At 22.6% G+C, this 18,708-nt stretch overlaps 1 protein-coding gene across 4 annotated transcripts in view; it reads right to left on the bottom strand.

The window, feature by feature from the left end:
* Positions 1-2,777: 2,777 nt before the first annotated feature.
* The window catches only part of LOC122497882 (sushi, von Willebrand factor type A, EGF and pentraxin domain-containing protein 1), a 71,967-nt gene continuing 56,036 nt past the window's right edge, over positions 2,778-18,708 (bottom strand). For all 4 annotated transcript variants that reach the window (XM_043605253.1, XM_043605254.1, XM_043605255.1 and 1 more), the window contains exons 9-22: positions 17,821-17,970; positions 15,081-15,257; positions 14,731-14,910; positions 14,396-14,514; positions 13,428-13,662; positions 10,422-10,595; positions 9,794-9,973; positions 7,598-7,843; positions 5,474-5,653; positions 5,153-5,326; positions 4,847-5,026; positions 4,060-4,168; positions 3,602-3,784; positions 2,778-3,458 (exon numbers count right to left, since the gene is read on the bottom strand). In XM_043605253.1, the coding sequence (XP_043461188.1) occupies positions 3,353-3,458; positions 3,602-3,784; positions 4,060-4,168; positions 4,847-5,026; positions 5,153-5,326; positions 5,474-5,653; positions 7,598-7,843; positions 9,794-9,973; positions 10,422-10,595; positions 13,428-13,662; positions 14,396-14,514; positions 14,731-14,910; positions 15,081-15,257; positions 17,821-17,970 (2,393 nt within the window). In that variant the 3' untranslated portion in view covers positions 2,778-3,352. The remainder of the gene's footprint in view (positions 3,459-3,601; positions 3,785-4,059; positions 4,169-4,846; positions 5,027-5,152; positions 5,327-5,473; positions 5,654-7,597; positions 7,844-9,793; positions 9,974-10,421; positions 10,596-13,427; positions 13,663-14,395; positions 14,515-14,730; positions 14,911-15,080; positions 15,258-17,820; positions 17,971-18,708) is intronic.

Genomic DNA, 18,708 nt, shown 5'->3' with positions numbered 1-18,708 from the left:
AAAAACATTACGTCCCTCCGGATATATTTCGGTAATTTTGTTAAATGCTTACTTTTGATAGGTATTTACTTTGACTTTTTCATACAACAGGAATTAAAAGTATTTCTCGCTATTATTTACAATTACTATTTATTAATCTTTTAACAAGAGGCAAAATTACTTGTTTTATAAAAAAGTTAATAATTTTTCAATGTGAAATTAGAGTAATTAAAATTGCAAAAAATGTGGTTTACAAGTCACTTCTACGGTAACCGTTGTTATAGTAATCCGGATGTTTCTAAGCGTCAACTTGCTTAGTAATTTGCTTCGATAACCGTAGTTAAGCTTCAAAGTTTGGTTCAGAAACTCACAAATCCCCCTCCTCTCTCTCTCTCTTTATTCTCGATTTCTCTCTTTTCAATGCAACTTTAATTTTTCTGTAAACGGAACTTGAAGACTTTTTCACAATGGCAACTTTAATATTCTGCTCTCGTCGATCGTCGTCTTTTCTCTTCTTCTCTTCTCTTCAAAATTCATTGAAGCTTAAATGTTTCTCAACATTCGGTCATTTGCGTTCAAAGTAAATGTTTTACAACATTTGTTATTTGCGTTCAAAGTATTTGCGTTCAAGTAAATGTTTTTTAACATTTGTCATTTGCGTTCAAAGTAAATGTTTTTCAACATTCGTCATTTGCGTTCAAACATATTTTTGTCAACTCTTTTTTTCAGCTTCCTTTTTTTAATTATCATAACTTGGCTTTTTTTTAGACACACACTTTTTTTGTTTCACTGGCTTCCGAAATCTGTAGAGGAGTTTTTGCTCGTTTCCTGTTAAACTATTGAAAGCTCAACCGGACACGATGCATTCCCGAGAAGTATCAGTAAACCACCACGAAAGACATATTTTTTTTTGTTCTTATATACTAAACGAAGGAATTTTATAGCGCTTGTGAGAAAGCATTAAATACATACGCGCCTAGTGAGGAAATTGTAAAACTTTCAAAATCAAGTACCGTATCTAGTGACAAAAATCCCCGGGACATAATATAATTTTATATTTTTCCCTTCTGCTATAAAAATATTGCAGAAATTTTAATTGTAAATAACAAAAAGTCAACTATTTATAAATAAATGTCAAATTACGGAAAATTAATCAAATCTGATTAAGATAACAAGGGAAAGTATAATGCCCCATTTTTACAATTTTAGTTACGTCTCTTTGTGCATTTGACACGAACTGTGGCGGGAGTTTTCAAATTTTTTTTTTTAATAATTTGTACAATAATAATAATTATTAATTTTTGCCACATTAAAAAACAAACTAAAATTGTATTTAAGACAAAAATTTAAAAAAGTTTAAAATAGAAATTAGAAAAAACATTAAAAACAATTTTTCGTAATTAAACATTTTAATTATATTTGTAAAATTATAGTTTGAAATTAAAATTTATTTAATTTATTGAAATTACCTATTATAAATTAAATAAATAAAACCTTAACATCTAATACTATAAGAAATATAATTGTAAATTAATTTAATTAAATTAACTTTTTTTGTTTTCTAACTTTTTAAAAAATTTTTCTTTTTAAATAGTTTTATATGTAATTTTAAAATTAATGTTTTGAAAATTATTATTGAATTCTTGCTAATAATCTTATCAACAAATTTGAAGAGAATAATTTAATTTCTTCGAAAAATTTTTTTATTTATGAAAATAATTAAATTTTTGCGAGGACTTTTATTAAAATTAAAAAAAATCCTAATTAAATTCTTTTGAAGAATTTCTTTGAATTTTCTAAAAATAATAAAGTTTCTTTAATAATTTTAATCAAAAATTTTGAAAGCAATTGAATTTTATGAAGAAGAATTTTATTAAATTTGTATTGAAAATAATTTGAATTCCTGAGAAGAATTTTATTATTTATAAAAATAATTTAATGGTTGTGAAGAATTTTACTAGGTTTATAAAAATAATTTAATTCTTGCGAAGAATTTATTAAAAATTTAGGAAATAATTGAATTTCATGTAAATATTTGATAACAATTAAATTCTTTAGAGGAATTCTATTAAAATTGTTTTGAAAAGAATTGAATTTATGCAAAGAATTTTACTATTTATAAAAATAATTGATTTTTTGCAAAGAATTGTACTATTTATAAAAATAATTCAATTGTTTTGATGGATTTCTTAAAGATTTTAGAAAATAATTAAATTTATTTGAAATGTATTAACATTTTTTTTTTAAATTGAATTCTTCTGAGGAATTCAATTAAAATTATTTTTAAAATAATTGAATTCCTGCGAATGATTTATTGAAATTTTAAAAAATAATTGAATTCTTTTGAAAAATTTTATAACGAATTATGAAAAATATTTAATTCCTTTCGCTAAGTTTTATTGAATATAATTGAATTTTTGCAAAGATTTATTAAAATTTTAGAAAATATTTGAATTCTTTTGTGAAATTTTTTTAAAATTATGTTAAAAATAATTGAGTTTTTGCAAAAAAAATTTAATATTTATAAAAATAATGGTATTCTTCCGAAGAGTGTTTTTATTTATATAAAAATAATTGAATTCTTGCGAAGAATTATAGTAAAATTTTTGAAAATATAAACAATAGTAATTAATTCTGTACTTAAGAACTGAATTTTTTTACTTTTGATTATAAAAATAACATTTTCTAGTTTAAAAAATAAACTTTATTATTATTTAAAAAGCGTAAATCTACTAAATTGAACTTAAAAAGACACAAATTCGTTTATTTTCAAAGGATCAGAAATGAAACTAATTTCGTATTTTTATATTCACAGGACTTTTTTTAAAAAAGTCTTGCACGTTTAATTTACGAATTTTACAATACATACTCTTTTATTTTATTTTCAATCCTATAATAGTCACTAAGTAAATAAAATATATATACAAAATCATACATACAATTGGCACCTTTGGCCTATTTCGTTCCATTTCAACTCACAATATAAACAGAAAAAAAAAATTCTTTGTGAACTATTTACAGTTTTGCTACATTCGACGCGTGATATAAAAAAAATTCTTAACAAGCGACATTCCACGGTCGCTAATAATTAATTATTTCTCCAGACTATGGTACTTTTTAAATAGTTTCATATTTAAATATTTATAATATATATAAATAATAATCCCTCGTTGAATACTATTTTTTTTTTCATAATTGCTCCTATAGGTCAAACGAGAGGTAAACGATCACGACTTTGGATTCAGAAACAACCATAATTTTCAAAAAATTTTCTCCTACTCATGATGATTTTGCGAGAATTGAATATCGCAAAAAAAAATGTAGGGCAAGAGAATATTTGATTACTTTGTGTGCAATCAATCGTTTACATTAACTATCGAACGGAAACTCCATTGATTGTGATACCGTTTCTATGATGAACAGGCTCAGCCTCGTAATGACCAGATCGATTGTAAACTCTTCGTCCATGTCCTCCGTATCTAAAAAAACAATAAGGCAATAAAATTTTGCTTCTTTAAAAAATAAATTTGCTATCTTTTTACTTTCAAAAAATTGGATTTAAAAATAAATAAAAAATAAATGTAAATTTATTTTTTTACTTTCAAAAAATTGAAACACATACCCGTAAGCACTCCCGCTGATGCTGTAGGGATTATCATAAAGGCCATCTTCAGGAACATTTTCGTACATTGTTCCTGGAATTCCATCATTTAGAGTAGCGTACGACATAACTGCTGCATTTTGGTCTTCTTTCCGCTCAGCAGCTTGGACATTTTCCGTATTTTTTACTGGACTGGCCTTTTTGCTACATTACATTTAAAACATAATTTATTAGGTTTTAGACTAAACATTTTATTATTTTGATCAATTTATTATTTATTTTATTATTTATTCTATTTTTTTATGTAAAGATTTATTATTATTATTATTTTTTTTATGTCTTTGAAAATTGTTGCAAAATCTTTTAGAAAATAAAAATTTTCCTAATTATTTTAATAATAAAAGTTTTTTATCATGTTATTAATTTAATTAATATAATTTATTATTTTTCGACCAAAAAATGTATATTTTTTCACTTACAGTCGCAAGTAAGCCAGGCCGATGATTACCAAAATGAAAATTATAACTCCAGCTCCAATTCCAACACTGGTACCGACTCCTTGGACTTCTGCTACTTCGTTCAGAGACACTGGAAGTTAAAAAAAATCAAAGGTAAATTACAAATTATTTAATTTTAAATTTTTTGATTAATTATTTAATTACTCTATTAAGAAATTTATTTTTACATCTTCTAACTTTTTTAAAAAATTTTCCTTTTAAATATTTTCAATTTTAAAGTTAATGTATTAAAAATCATCGAATTGTTGCAAAGAATTTTATCAAAAAATTTAATAATAATAGAATTCCTTTGAAGAATTTTATTATTTAGGAAAATAATTAAATTCTCGCGAAGAATTTATTAACATTTTTGAAAATTGTAATTAAATTCTTTTTGAAGAATTTCTTTGCATTTTTTTTAAATAATGGAGTTTCTTTAATAATTTTAATTAAAATTTAAAAAAAAATGTTATGAACAATTTCTTTCGATAATTTAAAGGAATTGCTACTGTAACCTTTGAAAAATTATTTTCAACATTTCAATTCAATTATTTTCTAGCATTTATAACTAAAATTCTTTTCTAAATCAATTATTTTTATTGTTTTAAATAATGTTTGGAAAAGTTCTTTGAATTTTAAAAATTGGATATTTTTCCAGTACTTTTCTCAAAATTCCCCAACTTTTCCCCGATTTTCCTTGATCGATTTTACTTTCCCTGAATGTTCTTTATTCCCTGCTCTGTGGCAATCCTATTTTTTAATTACTTACACACGCATTTTGGTTCATCGCCACTCCAGCTGCCAGTATCTAAACATTTTCTAAGGAAAGGTCCAACTCTTTCGAAATGCGGCAGACAATGATACTCCGAAGCACCTCCGTAACTTGTACTTCCATTCACGACAATTACTCTTCCATTCTCGACAATTCCTGGATCTTTACAATCGACAGCTGTAAAAATTCAATTTTTGTCAATTTTTTCCAAAATTTTCCAAAATCACAGAAAATTATTTTACAATTTTTTCTTTAATTGGACAAATTTAATTTCTACTCAGTTAACAATATAATGATAATTACGATAACAGGCGGGCGATGTTCCACTCCAAGATCCATTCTGTAAGCAAATTCTTGTTTCGTTCCCTTCCATGTTATAACCACGTGGACAATTATAATGAGCAACTCCTCCAACGCTATGGGTTGAAATTTGCGTCGCTATCATTCCCATTTTGTCTGGATCTTTGCATCTGATTTCTGAAAATATTTTTTGAGATTAAAGATTCATCATTTTCAGTGAGGAAAATAGATTTTTGTTTCCACTTGAGTATAATTTAGAATTTGAACTTAAATATATTTTTGTGGCCAATTTTTGATGAGTATAAATATAAACTTTTATTCTACCTTTACAAATTGGTGTGTCACTGCTCCAGGTTGCATTTTCAAGACATAGTCTTCGTGCATATCCATCCAATTCATAATTTCCGTCACATTCGTAAAGTGCAGCGGCACCATAATAAGTTGCATTTGAAGTTAAAGTGTAATGTCCATGTTGAATTTGTTCTGGTTTTTCACAGTCAACGTCTGTTTACAAAAAAAAAAGATTAAATCTTTAGAGACGACCTTTTCCATTTTCTGTAAAAACAGGGCTCGAACCAGTGAAAGTATTTAAAAATACGGACTTTACGGAACAAAAATGAAAAATTACGAACCATTTACGGATTAATTACTGACAAAAATATAACCAGTCCAAGTCAAATAAAAGAACATTTTACTTAAAACTATAAATTACATTTTTTCATAACTATAAAACATGGAAAATTGATAAAATCATTATTTTATATTATAAGAATATTGTACTTCTTCAAAATTATTTTCATCATTTCAATTCAATTATTATTTTCAAGAATTTTTAACTAAAATTATTCTTTAAATCAATTAATTTTCAAAGAAGTTCTCTGACAATTTTCAAATCCATTTGTTTATAATATTCAATTTTACGAATTTTAATTATTCGTAAATTCTTCAATTAAATATATAAATTGGAAAATAAAAACTTCAAATAATATTTAAAAAAAATTCAATTAATCTTTTTCAAAAAAATTTATTTCAAAATTTAATTATTATTATAAAAATTTACGCTATATTGCTTTTAATATTCAATTATTATCTAAAATTTTAACTGAAATTAAATTTTAAATCAATTTTTATTAGAAAATTCAACTAGAATACAATTATTTAAATACGAAAATAAATAATTTATTGAATAATTGAATGTTTCTTAAAATTGAATTTTCATAAAGAATTCTATCAACAAATTTTTAAATAATTTAATTCTTTTGACGAATTTTAATAAAATTTTTAAAAATAATTACATTTTTCGAGGAATTTGATTAAAATTATTTTTAAAATAATTGAAATTCTGAAATGAGTTTTTATGATTTATGAAAATAATTGAATTTTTAAGAATCGAATTTTATTATTTTTTAACATATAATTAAGGATTTTATTACTCTTGAAAACAATTGAATTTCTCCAATAATTTGTAACTTCTCCAAAATTAAAATTTTTTTTGTGTTTTTAACTAATATTTTTCTATAAATCCTTTGTTTTTAATAATTTTTTTGAAAAAATATTTTTTAGAATTTTGAAATTTATTTGTTTTTAACTGAAATTCATTTTTAAATCAATTTTTATTAGAAAATTCTAATGGAATTCAATTATTTAAATTCAAAAATAAATAATTTATTGAGTAATTCAACGTTTCTTAAAATTGAATTCTCATAAAATAATTTTATCAACAAATTTTTAAATAATTTAATTCTTTTGACGAATTTTAATAAAATTTTTAAAAATTATTACCTACATTTTTCGAGAAATTTGATTAAAATCTGAAATGAGTTTTATTATTTATGAAAAAAATTGAATTCCTAAATAGAATTTTATTATTTACGAAAGTAATTGAATCCCTGTAAAAATTTTATTATTTATGAAAATAATTAAATTATTGCGAAGAAATTTATAAAAAATTTGTAAATAATTGAATTCCTGTGGAATTTTTATTATTTTATGAAAATAATTAAATGTTTGCGTTGAATTTTATTAAAAATTTTTTAAAATATTTGAATTCTTTTGGAAAATTTTATTAAAATAGTAGATATTGAAAATCATTGAATTGAGGAAAATTTTTGAAAATAGTTGAAATTCGGAGAAGAATTTTATTATTTTTAAAGATAATTTAAATTTTGATGAGAATTTAAAGAAACGTTTGAATATAATTAAATTTCTGCGAAGAATTTTATTACTTTTAAAAATAATTGAATTTTTGCAATCATTTGTAATTTCTCTAAAGTTCACCAAATTATATCGTACAATTTACGAACTTTTTCGTCCTTTTTCAATGAAATTACGGACTTTACGGCCATTTTTTCAAAAAAACTGACATTTACGAACTTGAAGCAAATTTACGGACCTAATTCGAGCCCTGTAAAAAACATAAAAGTTTATTCATATTTTAATTTTACTAACAGACACATTGAGGTACTTCTCCACTCCATTTTCCAGTGTCTTCACACGTGGACAATGGTTCTCCAACGACTTTATATCCTCTCTCGCATCTGTACTTGGCAAGTGCGCCAATTTTATAGGACGTTGCTCCTGTATTCGAATTTTCGGCCGTTCCAGTTCTTATCAATGTTCTTCCGTACATTCTGTCATTTCCGGTCACGGATAGAATTCCATGAATCGCTAATACTGGTTCCGAACAGCGAATTTCTACAAAGAAAAACAAGTGTGTATTTTAAATATTAAAAAACAAATTTTAAAATTAACTAGGATCAAAATACATATTTTAAATTAATTTACCAAAATTTATTTTCAAAAAAATTAGAAAAATTGTTTTAAAAGAATTTGGTTTAATTATTAGAATTAAGAATTTAAAAAAAATGTGGTTTACTAGTTACTTCTACGGTAATCGACCTTTGAGGAAGTTCGACATGTCTAAGAACACCCTTAGTTTGTTTCGAACCCGAAGAGCTTCACAAAGTTACAGAAATCCACAAGTCTTTCTATTTCATTTGGGATTCGTATCATTGTCATTTTTATTATTTTTAATTTTTAACTAATTATTTTATTATCATCATGCCACTTTTATCACATACCATCACCATTTTAATCATCATGCATATATCATTATCATATTTTTGCCAGTATTTCATCATCAATTATTGTCATTATATATTTGTCATTATTTATTGCCATTATTTTATCATCATTATTGCCATTGTATATTTGTCATTATTTGCCATTATATATTCATTGCCATTATTTTATTTGTCATTTATATATTCATTGCCATTATTTTTCAATTGTCATTTTTTATTTCACTTCATACGTTTTTAATCACTTTATATTAATTCAGTCATTTAAATCAAATTATTAATTCAATCAATTAAATCAAATACATTAAATTATTAAATTACATTAATTAAATTAATTACATCAAATATTTAAGAAGATTGTTACGATTTCTCTTAAAACCTTGTGAAAGCTCAAAGAGTTCGAAAACAAATTCCCGAGAAGTGTCATGTAAACCACTTCGATAAATTCTTCTTTTTATCGTCCTTATATATTAACTGATGGATTTTTTCAGCACTATTGAGAATGAGTAAATAACATGCGACCCTAGTGAGCGAATTTGAAATTTCTTTTTTAAACAAATAAACGTGTCTATGAAATTAAAACCCAGGACATTATGATTGGATAATTTTTCAAAACAATTGAAAATCGTTTTTTAAACGTATACGTTTTTAAAAAATAAAATTCATTTCTTTAGAATTACAAAAGAAAAAATTTCCCCCATTAAAATAAAGAACGGAATAATTTTATTAATTTAATTTAAAACATTAATAATAAACAATAATTTTATTATTTTAATTTAATTTAAAAATTAGAAGTTCTGAGAATTTGTCTAATATTAAAAATTAAAGATTTTGAGAATTAATCGAATTTTAAAATTAAGGGTTTCAATAATTAATTGAATTTTAAAATTAAAGATTAAAATCTTTATAATTATATCTTTATAATTATATAATTAATCTTTATAATTTAATTTTAGAATTAAAATAATTTTGATAATTTAAAAACGATTTTTTTAATAATAAAATTCGAAAAGTGAAATTGATTTCTTCATTATAAAAGGAAAATGATCCCCTGGTAAAATAAAGGAGGGAATTATAAACAATGATTTTAATAATTAAATTAATTTTAAAATTGAAAGAACTTAATTAATTTTTAAAATTAAACGTTTTAATAATTAAATGGATTTTAGAATTAAAATAATTTTGATAATTAAAAAAACTATTTTTTTTAAATAAAATTCATTTCTGTAGGTAATAATTGTTAAACAAAATTTTCAAAATTAAATTTTTTATTCACAATTTTTTCTTAATTTTTAAATTTTTCTAATTTAATTTTTTAATTTTCTAATTTAATTTTCTATGTATTTAATTTTTTAATTTAATTAAATTTATTTCTTCTTTTATTTTATTTATCTAGTAAATTTATTAAATTCCAAAGAGCTAGTTCTCCAAAGAACAAATTTTCAGTAAACTTTTTTATTTCTATTTTTCACGAATATTTTAACATGACGAGATTAATAATAATAATAATAATTATTAATAATTATTAATTAATTTCGAAAATTATTTAATTCTTCTTTTTTACCTTCGCATTTTGGTGTAGCATCACTCCATTGACCATTGTCTAGACAATATCTTTTTGTAACTCCATTCAATCTGTAATTTCTTGTGCAAGAATATGAAATTTCACTTCCCAAGTGTGTCGTTCCGTTTATATAATCGACTGCTCCATTTAAAACTGGTAGGACCTTCCCACAGTCGATATCTATACAAAATGCAATAAATTTTCGATAAAATCTTATAATATTACATTATAATAACTTTGGAAAATATTCTCATTTTTTCCCCTTACATCATTTTCTATTTGCGGGTTTCGAAAAATTTTGTAACAAAAAACAATCGAAAAGAAAGAGACTTAATTAATAAAAGTGGATTTTAATTTAATTATATTATACTTGCAGATTTAATTAAATTAAGTCTAAATTTATAACTGAATCTAGATTTGTAATTAAATCGAAATTTATAGATAAATCAAAATTTATAATTAAATCGAAATTTATTCATTAGATTAAATATATTTCATAAGAAGCTTTTACTATTTTTGATTCTATATTATCAATCGTAGAATTACTCTATGGGATGTATTATAATTAAATTTATATTATGCAATTTTAATTAACTATTTTATTTTTTTTCAGTTGAAAATAACTTACATTCGCAAGATGGAACATCGCCAGTCCATTCTCCAGTTTTGCCACAGGTGTGTCTTGCTTCACCATGCAGCAAATATCCAGCCTCACAGTGATACGTAATCGAGCTGTGTACATTGAAATCATATCCAACGACGTAACTTCCGGCTGGCACTTCCGGTTCCTCGCAAATAATCACTTTAAGAAGAACAAGAAGACAAAAATTAGAATTCGACAAATCTTTCGGTATTTTTCATTTCATTACCACTTTAATATTATTAGTAAAAATTATTGTTATTAATATTATAAGTATTAGCATATAATTAAATAAATTGTACTATAAATTAAATAGTAAACCATAATATTATTATTTCTTTATAAAAATATTTATAAAACATTTTAAATCAAAATCGTTAGTTTGGAATAAATTTTACTCCACTAATTAATGATTATAAATTACAGACTGGTCGAAGTTTACGGAAAGACTGCACATTAGAGAAGAATTCAAAATTCCAAGCGATATTGATAAGGTAATTTTTTAATTATAAATCATTGAAGGATTTTCAATTATTCGTAAATTCTTCAATTAAATATATAATTAGAAAATAAAAAATTCAAATAATATTAAGAAAAAATTCAATTAATCTTTTTCAAAAAAATTCATTTCAAAATTTAATTATTTATAAAAATTCACGCTATATTGCTTTTAATATTCAATTATTATCTAAAATTTTAGCTAAAATTAATTTTAAAATTAATTTTTATAAAAAAATTCAACTAAAATTCAATTATTTAAATACAAAAATAAATAATTTATTCAATAATTAAATGTTTTTTAAAATTGAATTTTCATTAAGAATTATATCAACAAAAAATTTTTAAATAATTGAAATCTTTTGACGAATTTTAATAAAATTTTTAAGAATAATTACATTTTTCGAGAAATTTGATTACAATATTGTATTAAAATTAATTAAAATTCTGCGATGAGTTTTATTATTTGTAAAAATTATAAATTGAATCCCTAAGAAGAATTTTATTATTTTTGAACAATATTTAATTTTTGCGAAGAATATTATTATTCATAAAAATAATTGAATTTCTGAAATAATTTGTAACTTTTCCAAAATTAAATTTTTTTTCGTGTTTGTAACTATAATTCTTATATAAAAGCGTTATTTTTAATAATTTTTGAAAAAGTTCTTTGAGAAATTGTTAGTTAAAAATATGAAAAATTTAGATTTTCAAAGATTTTAATTTGTAATCTTTTCAAAATTCAATTATTTCAAAAAATTCTCGCTCTAATGCTTTTAATACTTATGCAAATAATAATCTAAAATTTTAACTGAAATCCATTTTTAATTCAATTTTTATTAGAAAATTCCACTAGAATTCAATTATTTAAATACAAAAATAAGTAATTTATTGAATAATTGAATGTTTTTTAAAATTCAATACCCATGAAGAATCTTTATCAGCAAATTTTCAAATAATTGAATTCTATCAACGAATTTTAATAAAATTTTTAAGAATAATTACATTTTTCGAGGAGTTCGATTAAAATTGTATTAAAAATAATTGAAATTCTGCGATGAGTTTTATTATTTACGAAAATAATTCAATCCCTAAACAGAATTTTATTACTTTTGAACAATATTTAATTTTTGCAATATTTAATATTTAATTTAATTTTTGTAATAATTTGTAACTTTTACAGAATTGAATTTTTTTTTCGTGTTTTTAACTAAACATCTTCTATAAATCCATTATTTTTAATAATTTTTGAAAAAGTTCTTTAAGAATTTTCAACTTCATTTGTTTACAATTCAATTTTAAAAATTTCAATTATTCGTAAATTCTTTATTTAAATATATATAAGAAAAAGAAACTTTAAATAATTTTAAAAAAATCCTCAATTAAAGTTTTTCAAAAAAAATTAATTCCACAGAATTGTTAGTTAAAAATATGAAAAATTCAAATTTTCAAAGATTTTAATCTGAAACCTTTTCAAAATTCAATTATTTCTAAAAATGTACGCTCTAATGCATTTAAAATTTAATTGTAATCTACAATTTTAACTGAAATCCATTTTTAAATAAATGTTTATGAGAAAATTCTACTAGAATTCAATTATTTAAATACAAAAATAAATAACTTATTAAATAATTGAATGTTTCTTAAAATCAAATTCTTATAAAGAATTTTATTTATAAATTTTTAAATAGAAACTGAATTCTTTTGACGAATTTTAATAAAATTTTTAAGAATTTTTTTAAGGAATTCGATTAAAATTGTATTAAAAATAATGAAAAATTTGCAATGAGTTTTATTATTTACGAAAATAATTGAATTCCAAAAAAGAATTTTATTATTCATAAAAATAATTGAATGATTACGAGGAAAATAAAAAAAATTTTAAATAATGAAATTCCTGTGAAATTTTTATTATTTATTGAAAATAATTAAAAGTTTGCGCAGAATGATATTAATATTCTTTTTAAATAATTGAATTCTTTTGGAAAATTTTATTAAAATAGTAGATAAATATTCGCTATAAAAGAAAAATGGGTGAAAAAATTATTTTACTTGGACGTGAATTTTAAATAGAGATTTTTTTCGAGGTCTGCAATTTTTTTCAATTTTTAAATGATTGAATTGAGGAAAATTTTTGTAAATAATTGAAATTTTGCCAAGAATTTTATTAAAATTTTTGAAAATAGATGAATTTCAGAGAAGAATTTAACTATTTCTCAAGATAATTTAAATTTTGACAAGAATTTTTAAAAATTTTTGATCATAATTGAATTTCTGCGAAGAATTTTATTAGTTTTGAAAATAATTGAATTTCTGCAATCATTTGTAATTTCTCTAAAATTCTCCAAATTACTATATTGTACAATTTACGAACTTTTCGTCTTTTCTCAATAAAATTACGGACTTTTTTTTCAAAAAAAACTTAATTTTACGGTTCGAGCCCTGCATTAGTCAATCAGAAGAATTTTTAAGGTTAAAAAGAAAAAATATACTAACATTCACAAGAAGGAGTATCGCGACTCCATTTTCCCTCTCTGGTGCATTCTTGTTTAGCGTCGCCGACAAGCCAATAATCATCCTGACAGTTATACATAATTAAGCTGCTAACAGTTGTGGTCGTATTTATTAAGGTCACAGTCCCAAATTCAATTTGGGCCGGGGCTCCACAATCCACAAATCGGCACTGTGGACTTTTACCCGACCATTGGCCCCCGATATCGCACGTCAGGACCTTCAACACACACACATAAGATTTTAAAATGAAGTTCCTTTCACCTGTTTTGTATACCGAGTTATTATTTATAACAAAAACCTTTAATATCTATTGCGTAAACTTGACATTTGTAAATACACTCAGTTTTTTTGTAGCATTAAATTCTCCCGTTTCTTTGCAGTCCAGAAACAGTAGTTATTTAAAAATAACGAAAAAGAAACGGTTTTAAACAAAAACAATTTCTAAATTTTTAAACATTTTAACAATTAAGTAATTATTTAGAGAAAAATTAATTCTCTTAGATATTTGAATTTTAAAGTTTTTTTTTATTGAATTGATTGATTTTTTAAATTGGAATGAAAATTATGAATAGAAAATAAAAAAATGAAAGAAATATGTTCGAGAATGGAGAAAGAATAACAATTACTTTTTATTGTATTCGAAAACAATAAAAGATAAAATTCGAAGTCACGTTCTTGAAGTATTAATAATTGTCAAGGATTTTTTCTTACATAAAAAGAAAATATTTAATTCCTATTCGCAAGGAAAATATTATATAAAAGAGAAAATTCCCGTTTTAATCATAATTCTCTAAGTTATCAATATTTCATTAAATTTCGAAATGATTCCTCACGTATCAAGTTTACGATGAATTTAATTTTCTACATCTCTAATTCATTTTAATTATCTTTTCTTTTTTATCTTCATCCATACTTTTGTTTTATAATTCTGGTATTCTTTTAATACTCACATTATCTCCAAAAAGAATAAAGCCATTTTGACAAGAATAGGTCGCAATTGAACCAACACGTCTTCCGGTAATTTCGAAAACACCACCATTTATTTCCGGTGGTTCAGGACACCAGTTAACTGAAAATAAATTTTCGTATTTATTTTCTATATTTATTTCGATTTCTTAATAGTTTATTGATTTTTAAAATTTTATGGTTTTTCAAATTTAATGGAAAGATCAAAAGTTGATTAAGTGAAAATGTCAAAAAGATGACATTATAGCATTGCGGTTGATAATTTTTCTAAAATTATTATAATTAAAAGTTGATAAAGTGGAAATGTCAAAAAGATTACATAAGCATTGAGGTTGATGTCCACTCCAAATTCCTCCGTCTCCGCACCTTCGCGTTGAATCTCCAACGAGAGTGTAATTTTCTTTACAGGAATAATCGGCGAGGGCTCCGTGGGTTGTTCTATCGTCGGAAAGTTTTATAATTCCATTTTCAAAATCCGGCAATTGCCCACAGTCAACAACTAAATACAAATAGCACACAAAATTAGCGATTTATTGAAATGAATTTTTAATTAAAAATTAGCGAATATTTAATTTTGAAAAAAAATCGTTAAACATTCGAAATATTTTCTTTAATACTTGAAAGCTATTTTTTTCAATATTTGAACGAAATTATTGATTTTTTTCTTACATTTACAGTTTGGCGGATTTTCGCTCCAAAATCCAGTGGGCTCGCAAATTCTATTCTTCGATCCCACGAGCATGTATCCATCAGGACAAGTGTATTCGATAATTGCCCCAATTGTTCTTTTGGATCCAACAATGCTCGTATTTTCCGATCTGTCTGGACTGCCGCACATCGATGGTTCTGAAAAAACAGGTGACAATTTTTATTTGAAAAAGTAATTTTTATTTCAAAGAATTAGAGAAATTAGACTAGATTTTTTAATTACAGGGTTGCCACAGGTCAGGGAAATCAAGGAAAAGCAAGGATTTTTATTAAAGTACTGGAAAAAATTAAATTTTTAGAATTAATAAAAAAATTCTGAATTTTTGTAACTTCTTTAAAAAACTTTAATTTCAATTTTGTTAAAATTAGTTTCAATTTTAAAAATTTTAACGCAATTATTTAAAAGAATTCAATTATCTTAATAAATATTAAACTTCTTTCCCGAAATTCAATTATATTCAAAAATGTTTAAAAAATTCTCGTCAACATTTTAATTATCTTTATAAATAGCAAAATTCATTGTAAAATTCAATTATTTTCATAAATAACAATATTCATCACAAGAATTCAATTATTTTTAAAATTAATAAAATTCTTCGACAAAATTCAATTGTTTTCAGGAATTTTGATAAAATTCATTGCAAAATTCAATTACTTTCATGAATAATAGTATTCGTCACAAGAATTCAATTATTTTTAAAAGTAATAAAATTCAATTATTCTGAAAAATTTTAATAAACTTCATGGCAAAATATATCAATTATTTAAAAAAATTTTCATTCATTCAATGATTTTTCAATATTCTACTATTTTAATAAAGTTCCCCAAAAGAATTGAATTTTTAAACAAAAATTTTGACAATATTTAACACGAACATGCAATTATTTTTGAAGCAAATAAATAAAAATTTCACAGGAATTGAATTATTACCTAAAAATAGAATTTGCTTACATTATTTTGAAAAAAACTAACTTTTTGAAACTTTTTTTATAAAATTCTTCGCAATAATTTAATTATTTTCATAAATAATAAAATTCATTCGAGAATTTTAATGATTTTTAATAAAATTTCAATCAAATTCCTTAAAAACTGTAATTATTTTTAAAATGTTATTAAAATTCGTCGAAAGAATTGAATTATTTAAAAATTTGTTGATAGAATTATGTATAAGAATTCAAATTTAAGAAACATTTAATTATTCAATAAATTATTTATTTTTGCATTTAAATAATTGAATTCTGGTAAAATTTTTTAATAAAAATTGATTCAAAAATGATTTTTAGTTCAGATTTTACATAATAATTGAATATTAAGAGACATTTAAACCTGAATTTTTAGAAATAATTGAATTTTGAAAAGGTTTTATTTTCAAAATTGGAAAAATTTTAATTTTTTTCAAAAATGTTCTCCAATTCAATGATTTTCAATATCTACTATTTTAATACAATTGTCTAAAAAAATACAATTATTTACAATAAATTTTAATAAAATAAATTCAATTATCTTCATAAATAATAAAAATTTAATAGGAATTCAATTATTATTTAGAATTTTTTTAAAAATTTCTTCGCAATAATTTAATTGTTTTCATAAATAATACAATTTTTACAAGGATTCAATTATTGTCTTAAATAAGAAAATTCTTTTTAGGAATTGAATTATTTTCATAAATAATAAAGCTCATTGCAGAATTTTAATTATTTTTAATAAAATTTCAATGAAATTCCTTGAAAACAGTAATTATTCTTAAAAATGTTATTAAAATTCGTCGAAAGAATTCAATTATTTAAAAATTTATTGATAGAATTATGTATAAGAATTCAATTTTAAGAAATATTTAATTATGCACTAAATTATCTAGGTTTGTTTTTAAATAATTGAATTCTCATAGAATTTTCTAATAATAATTGATTTATAAATGAATTTCAGTTAGTTTTAGATAATAATTGAATATAAAAAGCATGAATTTTTAGGAGTAGGTACCTGAATTTTAAAAAAGTTTCATATTAAAATCTTTGAAAATCTGAATTTTTCAGACATTTAATTAAAAATTGTATGGAACTAATTTTATTTTCAAATAGCTTAATTGCAATTTTTTAAAATTACTTCATGTTTTTATTTTTTAATGTATATTTCAAAAATTATTAAAACTTGAATTAAAGTAGAATTTTATTTAAAATTTTTAGAAAATAATAATTGAATTGAACATTTTTATACCTATTATTATATAAAACAATTCTTTCAAGGTATTGAATTTCAAAAGGTTTGAATTTGAAAGTTGAATTTGAAGTTATTGATATTTTCGAATAATTTTACAATTAAAGAAATTCTTAAATAAATGTACCTAATAGAATATTTTTTTTGAGTATTTAATCATTTTTACAGTGAATCAGAATATTCTTTACGGTCAGGGAAAAAGACAAAATTTTGTCTGGAAATCAGGGAAAAGTCAGGGAAAAAGAAAATTAAATTTTTGTAGCAACCCTGATTAAGCGGAAAATTGAATAATTAAAAATTAGACGAATTCGATTTTTCTAATTTATATAATCAAAATTAATTAATTAAACGAATTAGATTTTTTAAAATAAAAATTAGACGAATTAGATTTTTTTAAATTAAAAATTAGATGAGTTAGATTTTTTTAAATTAAAAATTAGTCGAATTAGATTTCTTTAATTAAAAATTAGACGAAAAAACTCACTGCTTTGACAAATCCAGTGGAGATAATCCAAATTACATCCGACGTCATTCCAAAGCCATCCACGTCCTCCATCCAAAACGACACAATTTTGCTCGCCATTGTAATTATTAGGTTGATCCTTACCCCACGATGGCTTTTGAATAACTTCACCTGATAAAAAAAAACAAATTTCACAGTTGGTTAATTTCCTTCTCGAAAAACATTCTCAACAGTTTTAATATTTATTAATTCTCGTGAAAATGGTTAAATTCAGTTCGCCTCCAAGAAGAAAGAAACATTAATATTTAGATAAAGATGCCAATATAATCTTGAAAATTCTATGAAGCTATAAAAAGAAAAAGAAATTTATGGAAAAATTTTTGTGTCGCATTTTTGCATAAATCAAGTGCGCGCCTATTTTCTGCCTCGTCAAGTCAAAAAATTTACAAGAGTTTTAATTTCAATAATTAGCATTATATATTAGTTACGTTAAATCGAACTCTTTGAGACGTAACACTTCCCGTCATTTTCGACACGGCTTCTAACTTTCACGTTCCATTCGTTATAATGCACAATAGATTGCTCCCTAAATTCGTTGCATCACTTTAATCGCCGATAAGGAAGAGCATTTTAAATTGTTTGTCCAGCTGACAATTTGCAAAAGAAATTCGTTTCACCTCGAGACCAATTTCTCCCTCGGTTGGATTTCTCTTCTTTAAAAATATAAAGTTATGTCACAAACGATTGAATTTTTCCTTTTCAACCATAATTTTGTCGAAAAGTTTTCTCGAATTTTGAAAAAACTTTTTGTTATAATAAATAAATATTTATAAATAAATCCTGGTCTGTTACTATAGTAATTTTGAATTCAAAACAATCTGTCGGTATTTAAATAATTCAATTTGTAAT

The sequence above is a fragment of the Leptopilina heterotoma genome, unplaced genomic scaffold (assembly GCF_015476425.1).
Source record: "Leptopilina heterotoma isolate Lh14 unplaced genomic scaffold, ASM1547642v1 Lhet_14, whole genome shotgun sequence".
In the NCBI taxonomy this organism is placed as follows: Eukaryota; Metazoa; Arthropoda; class Insecta; order Hymenoptera; family Figitidae; genus Leptopilina; species Leptopilina heterotoma.
Note: the sequence above shows the minus strand (reverse complement) of the source record. Positions and strands in the feature narration are given on the sequence as shown.